At 46.3% G+C, this 21,246-nt stretch overlaps 1 protein-coding gene and 1 long non-coding RNA gene across 6 annotated transcripts in view; one reads left to right on the forward strand and one right to left on the reverse strand.

Annotated features, from left to right (window-relative positions):
• The window catches only part of KHDRBS3 (KH RNA binding domain containing, signal transduction associated 3), a 188,329-nt gene that overhangs the window by 161,602 nt on the left and 5,481 nt on the right, over positions 1–21,246 (forward strand). For 2 of the 3 annotated variants that reach the window (XM_047842388.1, XM_047842389.1), the window contains exons 8-9: positions 15,588–15,646; positions 17,775–18,404. In XM_047842388.1, the coding sequence (XP_047698344.1) occupies positions 15,588–15,646; positions 17,775–17,866 (151 nt within the window). In that variant the 3' untranslated portion in view covers positions 17,867–18,404. Of the gene's footprint in view, positions 1–15,587; positions 15,647–17,774; positions 18,405–19,346; positions 19,406–21,246 lie in introns of those variants that run through there. The other variant, XR_007148572.1, reaches the window with a different exon arrangement.
• LOC125156386 (uncharacterized) lies at positions 6,296–15,581 on the reverse strand. Of its 3 annotated transcripts, XR_007148575.1 has the most exons (4): positions 14,265–15,581; positions 8,661–13,302; positions 7,507–7,588; positions 6,296–7,182 (listed from the first exon to the last, which is right to left on the reverse strand). It is a non-coding gene; the product is annotated as an uncharacterized LOC125156386 (long non-coding RNA). The 3 variants fall into 3 exon arrangements; XR_007148574.1 differs by having other exon boundaries at positions 6,296–7,588; positions 8,661–8,897; XR_007148573.1 differs by having other exon boundaries at positions 6,296–7,588.

Below are 21,246 nucleotides of genomic sequence, written 5' to 3' on the forward strand. Positions count from 1 at the left end.
TATCTAGAAAAAGCTTTATGTAACAGTGTTCAGAGTAACATTATTTTTGAAGCCGAGCCTGGAAACAGCCCAGACGCCCTTCCACAGAGGAATAAACTGTAATGTCCTCAGTGGAATGTTGTCCAGCAGCGGGAATGGACGAAATCATGGTAGCTGCCGTAGCGTGGGTGAAAACTCTAAGAAAACTTTTGAAAAGTACTTCCTACAAAGCTGTCAGTTTAGTAGCCATCTACTTAACGGCCACTGATGATGGCCATCTTACCAGGCAAACCAGCAGCGGGAGAAGGGAGCAAACTTGCAGTGGTCCCGTGAAGGTCACGACTTGGAGCATGCTGGTAATAACTAGTCCAAGGTGAGGCTGATGCCTACGGCGCCCCCGGGGGGTGCACGGAGTGTCCAGAGAAAGATCGGTGGAGGCCAGGTTGTGGTGGACCTGAATTCCAGGCTCCTGGAGTTTACACGATTTTTCGGGTCTTACAGACCAACATACTCTCCACACCCACCACCACCATGCTGGTCCAGATACGTGTCGTCTTGCTTGCTTCTAGAATACCAGGAGCCTACTTGCTGTTCGAATGCCCCACCTCCACTTGCAACAGCCTCTTTCCTGTGGTTTCCCCATACTGCAGCAGAATGAGGTTGTTTTTTTTTTTCAAATGTACTGTAATTATAGCTTCTCATACTGTTAGACAGTTTTCCTTCATAACTGCAATTTTATCTTGAAGTAATTCTCTGATCAGTGTCTGCCTTCTTTAAGTTTTTTTGCTGCCATACCCCCCAGTGCCTAGCACAGTGCCTAAAACATAGAAAATGCTCAGTAAATACTTATTGACTAAATATGGGAAGGTAGAATTTAACTCCGCATTAGCAATTTTAAAGCAGAGTAGACATTCCTATTTTAATTTCCTAATGTTGGATTTGAATTTACATACAATTGCTGTGGGAGCGTACTTGAAATTATCTCCGTTCTACATATTTGAAAGAGACTGAATAATCTGATATGCACACTGATGCCAGTTACTGTCTGCCAGATTCTTCAGGAATACTGAAAACCATTTGCTAGTCCACCGTTGTCTCACAGGGATGCTGACGATCCCACAGAAAGTCAAATGAAGTTCCTTCCACTCTCACATCCATAATATTTCACATGCATAGATACTGCTGATCACAGTCAGCTTTCTTTAAAAGTAATAGATAATGGCTTTGATTATCCCACTGTCAGATGGATCTACCAGAAATCTTTCCCAAAAGACACCTCTGTGTAGCAGGTGGACGCCCTCGCTGAAAAAACAAACTCAAGACACCGTGAACAACTGCATTAACAAACGGTCCCATGAAATACAGTAAACTGCTCATAAAATGTGGATAGACCATTTTGAATGCAATGGAAAGAGCCAGAGGAACCAGTACTGAACGATTATGTGCCTTGGCACAAGCCGTACTCGGTCTTGGGGCTTCACAGAGATGCATGGAAATAGGCTGATAAACCCAGCCCTCGTTTTTGTTCCCTGTCCAAAATACCCTTTTTTTATTTTTTAGACGTGTATGTACGTAAACCATTCTTTTGAAATTAATTCTCAGCAACTTTCCCAACCTCCTTGTCACTTGGGAACTCATCCTGACTCTGCCCTCGCAGGACCCCCCCCCCCCCCCCCGCCACACTCCAGTCTGTGGTGACAGTTACGTTCCATCACATTCCAACACGCAGTCTTGATGCTTCAGATAGAGAATTCTCTTCCAAACTTCTTGGGATGTTGTCCAGGGGCAACCTGGGTGGCTCAGTTGGTTAAGTGGTCAACTCTTGATTTAGGCCCAATCCATGATTTCACAGTTCATGAGATCGGGCCCCACATGGGGCTGTGCAGAGCCTGCTTGGGATCTCCTCTCTCTCTCTCTCTCTCTCTCTCTCTCTCTCTCTCTCTGCCTCTCTTTCTCTCTGAAAATAAATAAATGTTAAAAAAAATTTTTCTTGGGATGTCTAGTGATGATATATGTAATTGATAACAATTTTTAAATCCTCTTTTGCCAGAAAAAATGTTATAAACAACTGATCTTGCATTTCATCATAAGAGATCTTAGTTCTAAACATTAATGTTTCTGACAAATTAATTCATCGTTGCAGTTAACAGCTATAGGACAAATACTGAAGCTTGAGTCAAGAGACCAAACTTTGGATCCCCAGCTGTCACGTGTTGTGTAGATGCGAGCAAGCCAACAGGAAGCTTATGAAACCTTATAGTTAATGAATAAAGTGAATGGACAAAACAGTGCTCACCTTCTGGAAAGTTAAATGAGGCTACGAAATTGCGGAGTACTCTGCAAATAGAAGGAAACTATTGTTTTTTTGTTGTCGTTACATGTGTGTCACTGAGGGTGAGCTCCCGACTCTCTTGCCAAGGAGCAAAAGGTTGTGTAACACCAAACTAAGAACTCTTGAGAAAAATACTTCTCGCTTAGAAAGAACCTCTGTTTCGATAACAGTAATGACAACTGTCCTTAAGAGCTTGAGGTGTGTGTGTACCACATTGTCTTATATAAGCCTCACAACATCTCAGGAAAGACTGAGTTTCAAAACCCTTCTCCAGGGGAGAAAATCGGATCAACTTTGCCTGAGTTGACACAGTAAATGCTGGAGCCTGGCTCCGGATGCTAGGCTTTTGCTTGTCCACCTCCAGAGCCTAGGTCTCAACTATTAATTACGTGCTGCCTTCCAGAATGATTACAATAAGATGAGGAGCCTGCTTAAAGATGAAACTATGAGGGTCTAAAGAAAGTAACGTTAGCACAGCCTCAGCGTCAGTGGTGTTGCCGTGAAACACGCGGAGCGTCATTGTGACTTGTTTGCGTGCACGACTCAGGTGTGTTGGAGGGAGAAGAAAGGCCCCGTGTGAACTGAAGACACTCTGTAAACAAATTCTTTTCTTTTTCTTCTTTCCTTTTTCTTGGAATCTAATAAAAATTCATCTTTTTTTTTTTAATTATGGAGAACCATCTGCAACCTTTTAAGCAGCTTTTGATAGGAAGAAGAAAAGAAAACAGTTTTCTGTTCAAATAAGAAAGCATAGTTGGATATGTCTGCATCAGAAAACTAAAGAGATGCTCAACATCCCTTATTTCAGAACGCAGTGCTCTATCTTTTAGGACGGGGATGAGATCTGGATTACCCATAAATTCAAACAAATGAGAGGTTTATTTTCTTTCATGTAAGAATACCAGCAGCTGCAGACTTTGAGCACAAGTCTTCGTAGTTACTAAGAAACCAGGCCTCTTCCTTCCTTTTTTTCCCCCCGCCCTGTCTCCTGAGGCTCCTCCCCGTCTCCAGATGGCTGTTGTGGTTCCAGCCATCCTGGCAGGGTTCAGGCAGAAAGGAGGAAGAAGAGGAGAACGCTGCACCTCCTGGCTGGGTCAGCCTTCTGTTAGCATACTTCCCAGAAGCTTCACCGCAAGAGTTACTGCTTCTGTGTCACCTGCAGAAGTGGCTGAGAAAGGGAGTTGCGGGGATTGATCCCTTGTCACTGGCACCTCTCCCCTCGGGCTCACAAGGAGTCTTAAAGGAGGGGCGCCTGGGTGGCTCAGTTCATGATCTCCTGGTTCGTGGGATTGAGCCCTGTATCAGGGTCTGTGCTGACAGGGTAGAGCCTGCCTGGGTTTCTCCCTGTCTTCCTCTCTCTGTCCCCCCTGCTCTCTCTCTCTCAAAATAAATAGACATTTAAAGAAATAAATAAAGATGAAGTGTGTGTGGAGGGCGTGTGGAGTACCTAGAACAGTATATGGCTCACAGTCGGCATTTGGTAAGTGTGGTCTGTTATTACTGTTACGTTAAAGCTTTGCACGTCTGGCTGCCCAAAACCAGCATCGGGCAGTAGCGGTTGAAATAGGTCCTCCTTCGGTCAGGCTTGCCAGGAACTTCCAGGCCACGGGCTCCCTCATTGCCCCCCCTGCCTTCCTGAGTCGTCTTGCCCAGAAGGTGGTACTCCCCAGCCCTGTGGAGAACAGAGCAAAAGAAAAAAGGATTCTGAGCGGCTCCCGAGAGATTAAGGTTAAATATAAAACAAGTATCTTCTGACAGGCCTGTTTGAGCGCCTTACTGTGGCAAGTCATTCAGGCTTCGTTTCTGGAAGTCTTTGGAAGTGGAGAGAGAACCCTTTCTCTCGGATGATTAAGACAATTTAGCCTGAAGGCAGGGGATGGGCCACGTGACCTCTCAAGGTGGCTTTCTTCCCTCCGACTCTGCAGAGTACCTGCACGTTCCTTTACTTTATGGTGAGGGCAAATTTAGAAGTACCCCACAGCAGAGAGTGGGGGGCGGAGGGGGAATCAGCCTTAAACGACAAGCTCTGTGTGCATCTGATTCTGTGGCCAACCTACATTAGCGGTTAAAATCTTTGCGTCTGACAAAGTAATTGTTACATCTGAAATAAGACTTTGCAAGCGTACTTACAACAGTAGGTAGGGTTAAGAATCAGGTCACGTTTACTGGTCACTGACGAAGGGGCAGGCCGGTGTTTTGTGCGCGTGAACTCGTGTCGGGATTACTCATCCATTCCCGCCCTCCCCTCGCAGACCCAGCCGCTGTCCCTTCCCCTTCCCGAGAAGCCGCAAGCCAGACGGCTCGGTGACTCCTTCGTTCAGTGTCTTTATTGAGCACCTCTTAGTTCTGAGACGCTCCTAGAAGCCGAAACAGAAAAAGAGTAAGCCGCCTGCCTGAGGTTGCACTGCTTCCGAGAGCAAGGACAGGATTCAAAATCCGGTGAACCTTTTTATCCAGAACCTGCGCTCCCTCCACGTGTGCCGAGTCCCTAAGTGATCTCGTGAGCTCAGGGTTTTCAGTACCTTTTATGTGGCCATGACCAGATTTATGTGCCCGGTGCGGCTCTGTCTCCTGACCTGTAGATATCCCTTCCCAGAGGCCTGTCAGACCCGGCGTGCCCGGGGCTCCCCTCCCGATGGCACCTGCCCCAACTCTCAGTGGCAGTGCTGGTCTTCCCTAACCCCGGGGAAACTGCCGGTAACTTTCCCTCTCCCTCGAGATCTAAAACAGAAACCGAAGGCTTCCCGTGGCCTGTCTGGCTCTGTGCGATCCGCCAGAGCCTCCTCCCTGACCGTTGCTCCCCCCACACTGCCCTGCCGGCCCCCAGATGTGCCAAGAGTGAGCCCACATCCCTCACGTGACCGTCCGCCTGCCTGGGACGTGTTCCCGCGGGTGGTGCCTGCGCCTGCTTCATGGCCTCACAGGACACCCTGGTAGCGGGGGTTCTCTGGGTAGGCTGTGAAATACCAGCTTGATTCCAGGCCTTTCCGCCTTCCTGCTCTTGTGATTCTCGCCGTGTTGATACACGAACTGTGTACGGCCTGTCCCTCCCACTATAATTAATACAAGCTTTACGAAGGTCGTGAATCCGTTTTGTTTCTTTAAACCTTGACTCCACGACTGAATGAACGAACGCAGGCCCGAAATGCTTGGCTCACGGCAGTTGGTTCGGCAAATAGCTTCGCGTGGCGGAGCCGCGACCCCCCCTGAACCCCTGAAGCCAGAAGCCGCCCGGCCCTCCCGCGGCGCCCCGCGCTTGTGCCCTCGCGGCGGCCAGGCCTCGCTTCGCACGAGGGAGGCTGGAACAGCGACAGGGTCTGCGCTAAGTGACTGGGTTAGGTGCATGTATCCTTCGTAGGGGACCCGTAGAAATGTAAGCTATTAGTGACGTCACAGCGCAGCTCAGACCGCGGTAGCCTCCCTTCGACAAAACCAGATGACTGACGTATACTTAAAGGTAACCAGTTCGCTATCAATTTATTCGTAAAGAAGAAAAAGTTCTGTTTTCTCATCTGTCATTTTAAAATCCTCTTTTGTCTCTGAAAACAATAGGAGACAAACTTTTCAGTTACAGTTCCTAAAATGTTTATGGTTTTGACTCATTTTTAAAATAGGATTCTACTGTAAATTGAAATTTCTGTTAACTCTTCATCATTTGAATAGAGACCACGAATAATTCCCCACAGGTTTTTAAACCCCTTTTTCCACTTACTCTTTTTACGAAATCATATTTCTGAGCTTACGAAACATGGCAAAATTATTTTATTTTATTTTTTATTCTCAAGTTAGTTAGCCTGCAGTGTAGTCTTGGCTTCAGGAGTAGAACCCAGTGATTCATCACTTACGCGGAACATCCAGTGCTCATCCCAACGAGTGTCCTCCTTAATGCCCGTCACCCATTTAGCCCATCCCCCGGCCCCCCTCCCCTGCAGCAACCCTCACTTTGGTCGGGGCAGGGGCTCTTAGGAGTGCCCAGGCCACACTTGGAACACCACCGCTCTAGGCCGGTTTGCACACGCAGGATGCATATACTAGGGCTCTGGGAGAGCGCAGGGCGAGAGCTGCCCCCAGCGGCAAGCGTAGGAAGCTAGTTATCGAGGGCCCTTTAACCCTCGTGCAGCCCTTTGGTCCACTGAATTGTCCTCACGCCGTCAGCTCCCTGAGGGCAGAAGTGTGTTCCCTGCGTGCCCATCACACGTGGGGTGCTGTGAAGCCAGGGGTGGCCTACGAAGAGGGGCTGGCCCTGGCCTCCCTCCCACATCCAAGCTGCCTCGTCCAGATTTGCGATCCTCAGGGGAAGAGGGACAAAGGATTAACAGCCTTGTGTTTAGATCTGAACACGCTTTGCAAAACCCGGAAGACAGGAATGAAGTGCCCTTACCCCCATCTCTCCCGTCTTGGAGGAAGCTAGCTCCGTTTGGGGAGCAGCCCCCAGGAGGGGCGGTCGTGACCAAGGGGGAGGCCCGGATGTAGCAAACCAGTGGGCCGACGACCAGACCTTGGCTGCCGTTCTGCCATCCGACCGGTGCAGCCCAGTGCGGAGACTTATTTATTCGGCACCTTCCTGAGGAAATGTTCTGAAATCTTACTAAAGAACTATTAGAGAAGTAAGGCTCTTACTGAAAGCAGATTGGAAATTTTTTAGCCAATTACCCTGAAGGAATTTCAAGTCTTTCAGTTATCTGTGATATTCAAGAGTAGTCCCACAGTTTCATTTTAAATGTTACTTTTCACTTACTCTGCTTTATCTGTAAAAATTCTTAATGGTTGCGGAAGGATTACAAGCTCCCAAGTAGAGCGAAAACACTAGCCCAGGCCAGCCGGTCCGGAGCTACTGTCTGGACCACGTGTGCTCAGTCCGGTAGTTTTTCCTGCCAGATGATAAGCATTTCGTAAACGTTTGCTAAAATTTTAATTTTTGTCAAAAGGATTATAGATAAAATTTTATCTTAAAAGAACAGGCCAACATAATCCAGAAAAACATCAGCCCTTTCATGTTAAATTCAAACAACACAGAACTTACTAATTAAACTTTGGAAGAGATTCACTGAAGATGATTCTGGGATGAATTCCAGGTTCACCTCCCACCCCAGAAAATTGCCACAATCTGCTTCAACACAACGTCCGTATTATAGACTCTTGCGTGAGTCATGGACGGTCTTCAGTCCTCGTGTTCATATCAGTCTTCCTCTTACCTGTCTGATCTGGGAGGGCTCAGCACTGTAGGGAGCAGTTGAGTTAGACATGGCTCCCATCCTTTGACCTCATTTTTCTCACCTGTAAAGTTAAATAATATGTCTGCTTCAGACAGGGCCTTGAGGATTAAGGGATAATCTATAATGCATTATAAACCAAAAAGGATTTAAAACGAGACAGGAAGATTGAATCAAGAGGATGGGCTAAGAACACATACCTGCTCCACCATCGCCCCCCCCCCCGCCCCGCCCCCATTCAGAATCCCTTGAAGTGACAGAAACAAGTTTCGAAAGATTGTGGAAGGGAAAGCAGATGAAACGAGAGCCTTGAGGAAACCAAATGAAACACCCCCTCCCACCTCCCCTCTCCCCCCCCCGCCCCCCCCCCCCCCCCGCCATGGAAGAGAAGGGTGCTGTAATGGTGGGGAGGTTTAGGAAGATGTAAAACCATGTCAGTGGCTGTAAACAGGGGCACCAAGGGAATTGATCGAAGACTGCATTTGGAACAGCCAGGCTGGTCTGGCCCTGCTTTCTAACCAGGGATGCTCAGCAGTGCGCTCGTGGTGTTCATTCCCAGGTTACAGCGGGAGCCATGCAAAGCCAGACCTCAGACGGGACCACCCTTTAGGGCAACCAGGAGGCCCAGGGACGGGAAACAAATCACTTGCGTATCCCACCCAATAGCGTACTCTGTCCCTTTTCCGCAACCACCAGAAGAAAGCTATTTTGAACGAGAGGTAGTGTCCGCAGACGGGCAAACTGAGAATCTCAAATCAGAAAATGAACACCTATCTATCCAGCATATACTAAGCATTTAAAAAACAGACTCAACAAACTGACAAAGCCACACTTTGACAGAACAGAGCCCAAAGAATAGAAGATGGTTGTAAAGTAAGTAATTAAATCTTCATATGGGGACGAATACTGGGAATCCACAAAGGCCAAACCAGTTAGGGAGGCAGGAATTTAAAAATCAAGTATCAGCAAAGGATAAAGAGCAAGCAAGTATGGGAGAAAAAGGGAGACGGGAGGTGGGACCCGGAACTTCAAAACTGGGGTCACCGGAGTGGGAGAGCTAGAAGGATGAAGGGGCAAAGAGAATTTTGTAAAAGAGAAAATTCAGAAGTTGAAGAAAGACACAAGTTATTACTTACGTGGGAGGGCATGTTAGGTGCCAGGAGAGATGTGAGTGTGACATGAGATGAGGGAGAGAAGCAGTGTCGTGATTTAAGAGACTGTCACCACTTTCCTGTTGGAAGGATCTCCTCCGCACTCCGAGCAACAGCTCGAGTAGGATAAACATCCGCTGTGGCATCAGACAGACCTGACTTAGGGCTTTGGTCCTCGCTTGTTCTTGTTCATCCTTGGATAGTTGAGTTAACTTCTCAGACCTTCAATTTTATTGTATATAAAGGAGATACAATAATATCCACTTCGTCGGTTTGTCATGAGGTTAAGTGCAAAAGAATATACATATGCGCACACGCATACATGCACACACACACGTGCACATTGTCGGTGCCCTGTGTATACCGGGTGAACTAGTAAACTCCCCGTTTTTGAGAGTTCGTGAACCGCTTTGTAGTCTGACCCCCACTCACCTGTTGCTTCTTTCCTCCTCATTCAGTCCCTCAGCCAGTCACGTGTTACCTTCGTACCTTCCTCTCACCCCCTAACAAACTGAGACTCTGACCCCAAGGTATCTTGGACACGCTTCTGTGCTCATGCACACTTACACCCTACTCTGTGGAAATACATGCTCATCTTTGTTAGTTTCTTGAGAGCAGAGATCACACCTTACTTATTTCTGGATCTCCATTTTTCAGAATAGTGTCTTTCACATAGGAAGTGCTCAAAAGTATACAGCCACACTTGGGCTTAGTGTTTCCTTTTGATTTTATTTGTCAAGTTTATTTAACAGCCAGAAAATATTAAGTGCCTTTGAATCGTTCCGTCTTGCACCTTGAGAAGTGGGGTAAGAGGAGTGACCTCTTGTTCATCTTTATCCACTAATAACACTTGGTCTTTCTTGTATTGTCTTGGCCATAATTTTTCAACGATTTGCTTACAATTCAGTCAGCGCAATTAACAAACTTTACTGAGTTCCTGCCTTGTACTAGGTGTTGTTCTCAGGGAGCTTGAGGTATGTATGTCATTGAATAAACCAGCCCCAAGTCCCTCTCTTGTAGAGCTCACAGTCCCATTCTACCAAAAGGACATAGACAGTAAAAATAATAAGTAAGTATATAGTATGTTAGAAAGTGGCAAATGCTGTAGAAAAAAGTAGAGCAGAGTGATACGGATGAGGGTTGCCAGACAGGGAGATTGCAATCGTGATCTGAACGAACCGTGTTGAGATAGTGTCATTTGAGCAGAGACTTGAGAAAGGTGAAGTTAGCCATGCAGATGTCCAGAGGTAAGAGCATTCTAGGCAAAGGGAATAGCCACGAAAAGAATGACTCCACAAACTTTTTTTGACCTGAGCAAACAAGAAACTCTGCTGTCAGCTGAAATCTAGGAAGCTTGGCTGGAGCAGATTTAGGGATAAGATCAGAGGTCCAGTGGAGTCTGGGCCTTGGTTAAATTTGAGATGTCTGTTAGACATTGAAGTTGAGGTGTCGAATAGGCAGTTAACACTTGAATGTAAACTTTAAGAGAGGTTCTTAGATCGGGGCTAGTTTTTGCTATTTAGGATGAATACAAAGCAAGAGACTGGACAAAATCACAAGGGAGTTTAGGTCAATAAAGAAGACGAGGACCAAGGTCTGAAGTCTGGAACTCTCCAGCTTTAAGAGGTCTGAGGAAAAGGAGGAACCAACAGGTCATCTGGTGAGGTCTAGCCAGTGACACAGGAAGGAAACCAGGAAGTGCAGCAGCCTGAAAACCAAGGAAAGAAAGGATGTCAAGGAAGAGGTCCCTTGTAACAGATGGTGAGCAGTCATTTAAGCACAAGGACTGAGAATTGAGTATTGACTTCAGCCACTTGCGGTTGGGTGGTTCCCTTGATGAAAGGTTTAAGGGGTGTCGGCGGGGGGGAGGATGGTTTCAATGGATGTGAAAGGATGATGTACTGGAGGGACGGGGTGAAGCAGGAAAGAGGACGTCATAGAGTGGGAACAGGACACTGAGCGAGGTGGGGAAGGTTTCTGTTATTGGTAATGGCAAGTCTAGGGCGTGACTCCTTTAATGGCTAAAAGAGCCTAGAGCAAGATGGGTGGACAAGAGTCGTCCAGGGCATCGAGAGACCAGCTTGTTGGAAGGCTCTTCTGTCCATGTGCTGAAATCCCCACGACTTAGGACAGTGATGCTATTGGGAGATTCCGAGTTGGGTGTGGGTATGGAGGAATGGAGTGCGATGGTACTGGGAGAGGGAAGATGCTCCCCCTTCCTCTGGGCCCAACGGTACATGAGCTGTGGGAGATAAAAACTGGAGAAGGCTGCCCGGAAACAACCCAGGAAATAACTGTCAGCGGAGGAGAATCAAGTTTCCAGTGAGGAGGGAGTGTTCCAAGAGGAGGCTGAGACTATATAGGCAGCTTTGCCAGTGGTGGGCTGTGAATTCCAGGGGGCCCTGGGGGAAGAATTTCAGAGTGGAGTAGCTGCTGAGGGTGGACAGCAGCAGGCGGGCAGGACTTCAGGAGTCCTGGGGATAAGAGCATCCTAGTGGTCGAGAGCTTCCCGAGCTGACATAAAAACCAGCAAGAGGCCTGATGAAGTTGGGTTCAGAGACTTTAAAGTAGAAATTGGTGGAGAGTCTTGAAGAGGTTAAAAGGACAGGGAACAGATCAATGTCAGGATTGCCTTCTTGATCCCACAGAGACAGGGTGATCTGGGGACAGAGGTTCTGTCCTCCTCTTGGACCCCTGTCTGTGGAGAATAGAAGGTCTCAGGAGTGGTAGACTTGGTCCCAGTACTACAGTTTGCTCCTTGACCCCCGTGTTCTCTCCTAGTGTGTGTGTTGGCAGGGGGTTGGGGGTGGGGGGGGCGTTCTAGACGCTGGTTGGTAAAACCAAGAACCTCTGGGAAAGCAAGGAATTCTGCTGCATACCTACACTTCCCCCTACCACTGAGACGGGGTAGAACAGCGGGGAATAAAGGGCCTGGGCAGACGTGGCCATAGGACCAGCAAGGGAAGCCCACTCTTGACCTGTTCAGGGAGCAGCTTCCCTGGATCCCTTTTGATGGGAGTTGATGCGTATTTGGCCTACTGTATTTTCTCACCTACTATTAACGTTATTGTATGTGTAAATGAAGAGATTTTTAGTGTCTTTTCCCTTTTGCCTTATGTTGGGTTTTTAGTTCATCCTTGGGAATTAGGACACATCTCTGGCTAATAGACATTTGAGGTGCACGAGATAAAGCACTGGCAGAGCAATTCGGTGGAGCTGACAGGTGTAAGAGTGGGGCTCAGCTGCTCCCAGCTTCCTGGCTTGACGACAGTCTTGTAATAAATAATCAGAAACTGGGCAAAATGATAGCAAATGTCAGTTTCAAGTTTTCATCTGTCAAAACTGAGATTGTCTTATCACCAAACCATTGCTGGACCAAATTATGCTACCTCTTATCCTCCTGTTCATGGGAAACATTCTTCACCCCCATTTTTTTTTTTTTTTATGCTGAATGGTGTTAGGGCACTTCACAGACAAATTTCCAGTCTGCACTGATGTTCATTACTGCTCAGTCCATTTGATAAAGACTTGGTTTGGTCAAAAAGCTCTTGCTCGACTCCTATGTTGATTAGCTTCAGTGCCTGTCACCGACAGCATCGCATTAAACAGTGGGGGCCTGTCTCAGGAAAGGAAATTCTTGCAGTTCTATGAAGACGTAATTCACTTTGTGCGACCGATAAAATTCTCAAGAACATCAGGGTTTTATTTGTCTAAGGAGCCATTCTGCTGTAACTTCTGACCTTTGGAAAGAGGACCGAGGTTCATTTAATTTAGTGCTGTTTTCCACGAAACATTAGCCAATTTTTTTTTTCCCCCAACAAAATGAGAAGTTATTTTGACTACTTTGTGGCCGACTGCAGTGCATGAGCCATCAAGAATGTCACAGCTGCCCGGGGTCCGCACAGGACCTACACCAGGCCCGTGGCTTGATGGACGGGGGTGCTGAGACAGTGAGCAGGATGCCCCCCCCACCCCGGGAGCCCGGCAGGTGGAGGCCCAGGTTCACACACAGATGTTTGACCCATCGTTGACACTGACATTTCAACAGGGCGTTCCTTTCTGAATTTCTGTCCTCAAGATGAAAAAGAGCATTCTGCTTAAGCAATTCTCCTATTTAAAGCTGTAAAACCTTAAGAGGGAGGCAAGCAATATTGTTTCTTTCATTCTTGTTTCTGCTGGATTTTTTTTTTTTTTAATGTGAATGTTTCTTTGATGTTTTTTTAGCCAGTCCCTCTTGTTTCCCTCTCGCCATAGATCTGTGTGCTGCCCTGAAGGAAAATTGCAACTGTTGAAAGGGAGGGAGGGAATTTGAGACCAGACAGACAAGTAAAGCAGTTGTAATTCATCACGATCACACGGCAGTGAGTTTCACGTGGACCCTGACTTACATTTCCGGGTGCGAGGAGGGGTCATGGAAACCCCAGACGGGCAAGTGAGACGTTCGGGGAGGGAGCGGGGCAGGTCTGGGTAAACCGCACAGCCCGCCCCCCACCCCTGGCATAGGTCTTCAGCACGTGGTGACGTTGGCACCTGAGCTTCGAGTGTAGGTGCTGTCCCTTCTGAGCTGTGTGACCTGGTGGCTCAGCGTCACTGTGCCTCGGCTGCTTCATGTTCAAGGATGGCGACTCTGTGGAGGTTCAGTGAGATCATGTCTGCAGAGAGGCGGTCAGTGCAGCCCGGGTCTCACTCATCAGAGGCCCTTCCTCCCACGCTCCCTTCCTTTCTCCCATGCCCTCGCGGAGTGCCAGTTCTCCATCTGAAGACGTTTTTTTAAAACTCTGTAGCCGCACGCAATTCCTCAGAAAAATTACACATTGCCACTTGGTATATAATAGGTCAGCTGTAAGAGCGACTGCCCTGTTCCTGGGCAATGCTTGAAAAAACCATGGGGCTTAACACAGAACATTCCAGAGAGCGTACGTTCCATCTCCATTGCAGCAGGCTCCCGTCATCACCAGTATGGGACACTGTTTAATTGGCTAGTGAGGATGTGAGTAAGCCAGGAGAACAAGATCTGACCTATATTTTGCACATGGAGGAGGCATTTTATACGGAGGAATATTCTAGCCTCGGCATTTGGTCAGTGCTTCTTGACCCTGATGGAAGTACTGGTAGACTCAAATTCTGAGGCCTGTTCCTTGCATCCGTGCCTCGTGTGTGCCGTTCCCCCGCCTGCAAGGCCCTTGCCGCCATCTCCTCTCTGTTCCCTCTCCCTACCCCTTGGCTTCCGCCCTCGGGTGCTCAGAGCTGCTTGAGCATTAACGTTGTCCAGGTAGCCACCACAACGCAGCCAATGGTGGGGGCGCACCTCCTCCGTGGACTCCGTCGTCCGTGTAGAGTGGGGCTGTGCTGGGGGGCGGGGGTGGGGGAAAAGCAAGGACAGGGCTGCTCTGGGGAGCCACGCTGACTCTGGGAGATTGGGAAAGTTCCCCAAGGAAGTAACATTGTGGCTAAAGACTGAGTAGCAGGTAGCTTGGAAGGAGAGGAAAGAAGAACATTTCTAGCAGAAGGCGGAGCAGAGGTGAAGGCCCTTGCCCACGCACTTGAGGCAAAAAGGGACGCCCCCCCCCCCCCCCCCCCCGTGCTTACCCCTTCCTCCTAGGATCGCCGTGCTGTGCTGCGGCCGTCGGAGCCGATGAGTCTCTGGTAGTGCTCACCTGACAGTGAAGCGTGGGGAGGAGAGCCAGGTGTGGGTTTGACCAACGAGCGTGTCACCTGTCTGTTCTCTGTGAGACTTGAGGCCGGCGCCCTGGCTTTCAGATCTGCAGCATCCTTAGCTATAAAATGGGTATGACACTCACACTCACCTCGGGGGCTGCCGTGAGGACTCCACGGGATCTCGGCAGCTGGCATTCGGCAACACTCACAGCGTGGAGTTTATTATTCATCTTGCAACTTCTTAAGGTGTTAAGCAGCTGAGCTGATCATTTTCCATTTTGATTAGAACTTCTTACTTGATTGCATGGGGTTGGAATAATGAGAATGTTTATTTCCGTGACAATCCAGGATAACAAATTCAGGACGATTGTTTCCCTACAAAATTAAGTAGAGTGGGAAAGCGGACAGCCTGAGAGGGTGAGTGGGAGCTCCCCCTTGGATCCTCAAAATAGCGTCATAAAGTGCTTATATCTGCCGTGGGTTAGTAATCTAGATTTTTCCATAGGTCTGTTCCTATAAAAAATTACGCCTGATTGAAATATGTTGTGTACGTGTAGCCTCCTTTGCATCGTCTGCAGCAGAATGGCCCTGGTGACGGGCTCCCTCCGACCCCCCGCTTTCTCAAGGACGCTGTACGTGAGAACGCAGACGCGCCTGTGCTTTGAAAAGATGCTCGGCCTCATCCTCACACGCGTGGTGAGGCTGCCGTCACCGGACGGCAGGGAGCCCTCCTGCTCTCCTGTCACGACACGGTCATCGTGCCGGCCTCCTGACCGGTAGCCACTTCCTGACAGTGACGGCATAGTCCTGGGGAAACGAAACCTGGAGTCTCAGGCCTTGTTGTAAAGCCCACAGGTCACACAGCATCGGGCTTTCTGGGAGGTTGGAGCTAGAGAGGAAGGAAGGTCCTTGCCTTCTGGTGGACAGAACCCGTGGTTTTCCTCCCTCTGCACCCGCGAGGCGCCTGGCACGGGGCAGCTGCACTTGTCCACGACCCGCCCGCGGTCTCTGCAGACTCTTCCTCCAGGACGGTCTTGGTATCCGTCACGCGCAAGAGGCGCTCACTCCGTGCTCACTGGCCACTTGCTGTGGCTCAAGTGTCAAACACAGTCATGAGGCATTAAAGTTGGAAACCTTTGGTAACTGTTTTAGAATACTTCGCTGAATGTGATTCAGACTCACAGCCAAGTCATTTTCTCCTGCGTTTTCATCTTTATTTACGTTTTTATTTCTTGCGTGTTTTGTTCATTGCAGTGGTGCTGATTACTATGATTACGGACATGGACTCAGTGAAGAGACGTACGACTCCTACGGTGAGTACCTGGCCAGAGTGAACCGGAAGCAGAGCGGGGGGATGGTCCCAGAAACACCTTCAAGATCTTAACGGAGGAGAACGTACCTCGTAAAGACGTTTTGACCGAAACAGCAGCTTCCTCTCCGTTCGTCTGTACATATCTAGCTATTTTCAGAAGCTCCTTTAAGATTTAAATTTAATATTTAAAGAGGACCAAATACTCATAGAAAATTGCATAGATTCACATCCTCAACTTAGATTTTCTGTTTGGGTTGATTGCCATGTGCTGATTTTCTCAATTACGGAATCGTTTGCCAAACTGCAGACACTTGAAAGCGTGGCGCTTTTTGAAGTGTCTTCGCTTCTTGACAGTAAAGGAAAATGAAGTCATTGAGTCTGCAGCTCTAAAACGACTCTCCCACCCCCATCTTCATATTTTAATTCCTCTCCGATCGCAAATGCTCTGAAAACATCACTGTGGGAGTCCTTCCATAAAGGTTACCAAAGCACTGAGCCAGGGACAGGACGTCAGGCCCTCTCTCCAGCTTGCAGGGAGACAGCTAAACCCGTCTGAATTCAGTGGGAGCTGGTAGAGATGCAGGAGAATCCGCGTCCGAAGTCTCAGTGTGCAGGAGGAGGACAGGTTTAATTAAAAGAATTGGCGGCAGCAACATAATGATAGTAAGAAGCTCCTTTGCCGGAGGGCAAAGAGATCAGAGAACAGGAAGCTTCAATCAGTTGCAAAGCTCTGATAAAATGCCTGGTACCCAGCGCAAGTGAATCAGGATTCTGGTTAATGGATGTTCTGACATTTCTCTGAACATAACTGAAAAACCATTTTCCGGTGTTCCTTTTGAAGTGCATTTTGTTATATCACCTGCCCCCAAGCTGTGATGACCTCACCTTGGATTTTTTTTTTTTTTTTTTTTTTTTTTTTTTTTTTTTTGTTATTTGTAACAAACACTTAAGAGAAATCCCTTGGTTTGCTGGATGCTGTCCGCCTAAATTGATGCAAGTTAGCTTGAGGGAGTGACGTTGATTGCATGTTTGTATCAAAAGAAGAGGTCATTTTAAGTGTTTTTCCTTCACAGCCTTTTTAAATTGGTCTCAGTGGACACATGGCTTTTCACTTGCTGTCCGTTGCCGCAGAGACGTTAACCATTTGCTGGCAGAGACTTGTGACGACTGGGTGACAGTGCTGGGGTGGAACAGGTGTTTAGTTTCAGGAGGTCTAGATCACGGATGCCTCTTGTTACTCCAGACCCGTGTCTGGGATGGAGATACTGGTATGATGCCTGACAACGAACATTCCGTCACTAGGTGTATTTCGTATCCAGGAAGAATTGTCGGGGCGTTCGCATTCCACCCAACACACCTGTCCTTCACTGAACTCTCCGTGGAAGGGCCCCGGAGACATGGTGTCGGCGATTTTCTTTCCCTCCCCATCCCCACGTCGCTCTTTGTGTTTGTCTCCTTTTGCCCGCACACATTTTTATCTGCGTTTTCTGTGTTTTTGCTGTTAAAAGAAATCTAAGTGGGGGCGCCTGGGTGGCTCAGTAGGTTGAGCATCCGACTCGGCTCAGGTCACGATCTCACGGTTCGTGGGTCGGAGCCCCGCGTCGGGCCCTGTGCTGACGGCTCGGAGCCCCGGAGCCCGCCTTCGGGTTCTGTGTCTCCCTCTCTCTCTGCCCCTCCCCCGCTCGCACTCTGCCTCTCAGTCTCAAAAATAAACATTAAAAAGAAAGAAAGAAAGAAATTTAAGTGATCCTCTTCCCATTCTCTTTCCCATTCAGAAGTATCTTGACGTTTAGCAAAAGGCAGTTCCCTCTGCTGTTTGAGCTTGTGAGCTTTGGTTAAATGAGTGGCCCAAAGGCAAGTTCTTGTGAAGTCGGTTGCCATTGAAGACACAAAACTCATTTTTCTTCCCATGCTGTTAGGTTTTGTTAAGGGGACAACCATTTTCCATTGTGTCTGTGATTTTTTTTTTTTTTTTAAGTAAATACCGTTGGTTTTTTCCTAGTGCATCAGGGATATATGTCTTCAATATGACAGCTACCGTTGGTTCAAGGGCTAAGTTATATTCTGAAAAATGAAGCCAGCGGGATCCATGGCAGTGATCTAATTGTGATTCGTCTTCCTGGTTTTAGGGCAAGAGGACTGGACTAACTCAAGACACAAGGCACCTTCAGCGAGGACAGCAAAGGGCGTCTACAGAGACCAGCCATATGGCAGATACTGATTGTACTGTCTGATGTTGTGAAATAGCCAATCTCCACCAGTCCTGTATACTGTTCAAAGTAATTTTTTTCTATGAACAATCCCTTTTTAAATAAATCAAAATGCTTAAAATCTGAATGGATGGAACTTAAAACTACTTTGTTGAAACATCAACCTGGGCAGAAAAAAGGAAAAAAAAAAAAAAGACATGTAAAATTTTGTTATTTCCAGTCTGTATATGAAAAAAATAGGTCATCAAAAGGAAAAAAAATAACTTTGATTAACTAGTGTTAAACAAAAAAATAGGTTTACTAAATATGTTAATCCATCCTTTTAACATAAGCCTCACCTTTCATTTTAAAGGTTTCCATAGAAATTTAGTTATTTTATCTTTCAGCCATATGCTAGTTTTTTTTTTTCTCTTGCCAACATGCGTAAAAAGGGAAGCCAATTACAAGTGCAAATAATGTGGTATTCTTTTGTAACTCAAGTCTTGAAATGTTCTGTAGTGTTAAGCAAAGTCTCCTCTTGCTTGATACTAAATAAACTTTTGAAAGAAATTTCGTGTGTGTGAGCTAACAGTTTCATGTTTTGCTTATTTAAAAAGGCCTTCATAAATAGTTGTAAACAGGGAAAGAGTTCATTTAACAACGCTTGTCATAAAAGGGTTCACACTAAACATTGTACAACTTACTTAAAAAAATGGTATAAAATTAAATGTACCATTCTCTACTCACCGTAGATTTAAATGCTGTTTAAAGAGTCCAAATGGTTATCAAGCTGCGTGAGTGACACGTTAAACCTACGCACAACCAAATCTTGTTTAAAAACTGGTTTTAAAATAACTATACTGATTTTCTGAAAAACATGTGATCAGTTTTCATCTTGTTGAGCGTTTTTTCACTAGTGCAACTTTGGATTTTTTATGAGAATTTTGGTACCTTAATGAACACCTCGCTCCATGCTGGAAGCAATAAGCACAAAGCTTTTAAAGACACTCTGACTTGACTAATTGAGTCGCACTCGCCAAGGCTGAGGATGTGTAACCCTTAAACGGTCTTCATTGTCAAAGGTAAATAAATCAAATAAGATTTTAATCTCACTTAATTTATCTTAATATAACTAATAAAACCAGGGAGATTACAACTTAGCAAGTTTCATTATCCATTTTAGAGAGGTTTTAAGATCACCTAAATTCTCATTTTAAAAAGTTTAATTTGTTTTAGTAATCTAAAAAGCCTTAGTTCAGTCAGTTTAATTGGGGCCAATTATTCCCTATTAAACAAATGTAAAACCTCATAACTAGTGGTTTGTAATACGTTATTTGGTTAGTAATTGAGGGCACTTCTTAAAACTGACAAATATTTAATAAAGTTATTCTTTTAATCGTTTGGGTTAAGTTTTTTTTTAATTGTAGATGATATAAAATGTTTAATTTTTATTTCTTAAGAGATTTCCTTCTCTTTGAGTAAAAAGGCCTTTCTTGTTTGTTTGTTTGTTAGGAAATGTCAGCCATCTTGGGAAGTCAAAGGAACTGGTTGTGCCCGGGGAGCAAACAAAGGTACGTGCCTTTTGTTCCAATTATTTTGATGTGTTGCGGAAGATGAAGACAATTTCATGCTTATCTACAGTCACATGGAAAATATCCCATGCTGGTTCCTATTACCAGCACTAGTGATTACCGCGAATTAACTCCTCCCGTCAGCAAAGAAGCTTCCTGAACGTGAACAAGTCAGACGCAGTCAGCTTTGGTTGTGATGCACAAGGCAGAGACACCGGTCGTCCCACTATTTATTAATATTTGGATTACTTTCTTCGGTAAAAAAATACGTTTAGTCAACCATATGAAAAAATTTCCAAACTATTAAGAAAAAAAAAGCAGTTTATCAAGCCTAATGTATAATATGAGCCCAGTGTTATTTTCTAAAAACGGACCGTGTGGCAGGACACCTGGGTGGGTCAGTCGGTTAAGCGTCCGACTCTTGTTGTCAGCTCAGGTCTTGATCTCAAGGTTGCGAGTTCAAGCCCTGCATTGGGCTCCATGCTGGGTGTCGAGCCTGATTTGAAGAAAAAAAAAACAAAAAACAAAAACAACTGTGTTCTCTCTATATATTTACAGGCAAAAAATTACACTGATAGGCTGCAGATTTTTTGACAATACGTATCCTAGGGCTTCTGAAAGTATGATTCTGTGTGTGTGATTTTCCTTTCTGATGTTGCAAAACAAACTATTTTATACATAAGTACTATAAAGTGTGTTTTATGAAATTGCAGAATTCTTTTAAACATGTAGGGATCTGTGAGGGAAATGTATCGTTAGTTTTGGTCTCACCATATTCTCGTGTTTTTCTGAACCATCAGAAACACTGCTACTTAAGCTCTTATATTCCCAGAGAGTCTTATGTTTTAAAAGTATTTGTATCTGAGCTCTGCCCCTTGCTCTGTACCTTGGGACAGCAGCTCAATGAGAGTGACGCTTATCTCATATAGCTGTTACTGGGAATTAAGTGAGCGAATGTTAAAGAGTGTTTTGTAACCTGGAAAGTCATACAGTAACGTGAAGTGTAATTGTGAATTGTGTAATTGTGAATTGTGTAATATTTAATCACTATTGGAAATAGCTGAGCGTTTTTCCCCTCCACTGGCCAAAATTAGCCTGAAATCAAATTACTGTTAGGAAGAGGATAGTTCTTTTTAGTCTCATGGACCAAAATAAAGTTTTGGGGTTTGGGTTTCTGAGGGGTGGGGAGAGTCTTTTCTTGCACAAAAAGGAAATGTGACACAGAACACATTTTTTTTCAACGTGTAGTGTTACACTGAAGGTTGTCACTACTTTCCTTCCATACTAAGTAATTTTGGAGGGGGGATTAGCACACTGAATAATAAATGTAGGTTTATTAAGTGAGGGATTAAAGATCGGTCCCCAGAGGGTAAACCCCCAGGCTTACCCCCTCTTCACAGCTAAGTCTTAGGAATTACTGTTCAATTTTATGTTTATTTTCATTTTTTTAAAAGAACCCATAGCTCCCCTGGACTGTAAAAAGGGATTGTGAGCCAGAAAGGTCTGGAACCACCAGGAATGCTATCGGACAAGAAGCCTCCTGCTTGGCCTCAAGGGCTTCCTGTACTTGGCACATACCTGCCAAGCCTTCTCTCTCCCTGTTCCTCTGAAGCAATTTGGAGGGCGATGGAAGGGGTGGACCATAACCATACGTGCTGGCCCCCCCGCTCCTTCGCCCACGGAAACCAGGCCCGTTCTCCAGGACGTGGCCTGGTGCCCTCCCTTCTGTGGCCACCATCCCTCAGCCCTCTCTGGATTCGGTTGGTACTTCTTCGTTTCAGCCTTGATGTCACAGGACTTAGATTGGCTACCAGTTGCTGTTGCGACCACACACGAGCTTA

This window comes from Prionailurus viverrinus, chromosome F2 (genome assembly GCF_022837055.1).
Source record: "Prionailurus viverrinus isolate Anna chromosome F2, UM_Priviv_1.0, whole genome shotgun sequence".
NCBI lineage: Eukaryota > Metazoa > Chordata > Mammalia > Carnivora > Felidae > Prionailurus > Prionailurus viverrinus.